The 887-nt window shown below is 57.5% G+C and overlaps 1 protein-coding gene across 1 annotated transcript in view; it reads left to right on the forward strand.

The window, feature by feature from the left end:
• The first annotated feature begins 833 nt into the window (after positions 1-833).
• LOC108780013 (uncharacterized) overlaps positions 834-887 on the forward strand; it is a 5,111-nt gene continuing 5,057 nt past the window's right edge. The window contains exon 1 of the mRNA XM_018547584.1: positions 834-882. Coding sequence (XP_018403086.1) covers positions 834-882 — 49 coding nt within the window. The remainder of the gene's footprint in view (positions 883-887) is intronic.

The following is an 887-nucleotide window of genomic DNA, read 5'->3' on the forward strand; positions in this document are numbered from 1 at the left end:
GTGCTCCGCCGAGCTTCTCGTAATAGCGCGTCGAAGCCTTACAACCTTCGCTCGCGCAGTGAAATTTGTTGTGCCGCTCGCGGACGATCCGATCGTTCCGCCGAGCTAGTGACTCTCGCGAAATCTCTGCTCCGCACGTTTCGCGCAGAGACTTGTCGTTCGTACTCGCGGGTGCTCAGTGCTCCGCCGAGCTTCTCGTAATAGCGCGTCGAAGCCCTACAACCTTCGCTCGCGCAGTGAAATTTGTTGTGCCGCTCGCGGACGATCCGATCGTTCCGCCGAGCTAGTGACTCTCGCGAAATCTCTGCTCCGCACGTTTCGCGCAGAGACTTGTCGTTCGTACTCGCGGGTGCTCAGTGCTCCGCCGAGCTTCTCGTAATAGCGCGTCGAAGCCCTACAACCTTCGCTCGCGCAGTGAAATTTGTTGTGCCGCTCGCGGACGATCCGATCGTTCCGCCGAGCTAGTGACTCTCGCGAAATCTCTGCTCCGCACGTTTCGCGCAGAGACTTGTCGTTCGTACTCGCGGGTGCTCAGTGCTCCGCCGAGCTTCTCGTAATAGCGCGTCGAAGCCTTACAACCTTCGCTCGCGCAGTGAAATTTGTTGTGCCGCTCGCGGACGATCCAATCGTTCCGCCGAGCTAGTGACTCTCGCGAAATCTCTGCTCCGCACGTTTCGCGCAGAGACTTGTCGTTAGTACTCGCGGGCGCTCATAGCGCTACGTCGAGTCTCTCTTTCTTTTTTTTTCTTCGTAATAGCGCGATTGCCGTTCGGGGAGCTTCGCGTGGTAAATCGAGATCCTGGCAAGCTAGCCAGTTCTAAACGTGTCTCGCGATGGCCGAAGATACAACGAGTCTGATCTTGGCGCAAGAGTGCAACATTGGTGCG

Source organism: Cyphomyrmex costatus, unplaced genomic scaffold (genome assembly GCF_001594065.2).
Source record: "Cyphomyrmex costatus isolate MS0001 unplaced genomic scaffold, Ccosl1.0 scaffold661, whole genome shotgun sequence".
NCBI lineage: Eukaryota > Metazoa > Arthropoda > Insecta > Hymenoptera > Formicidae > Cyphomyrmex > Cyphomyrmex costatus.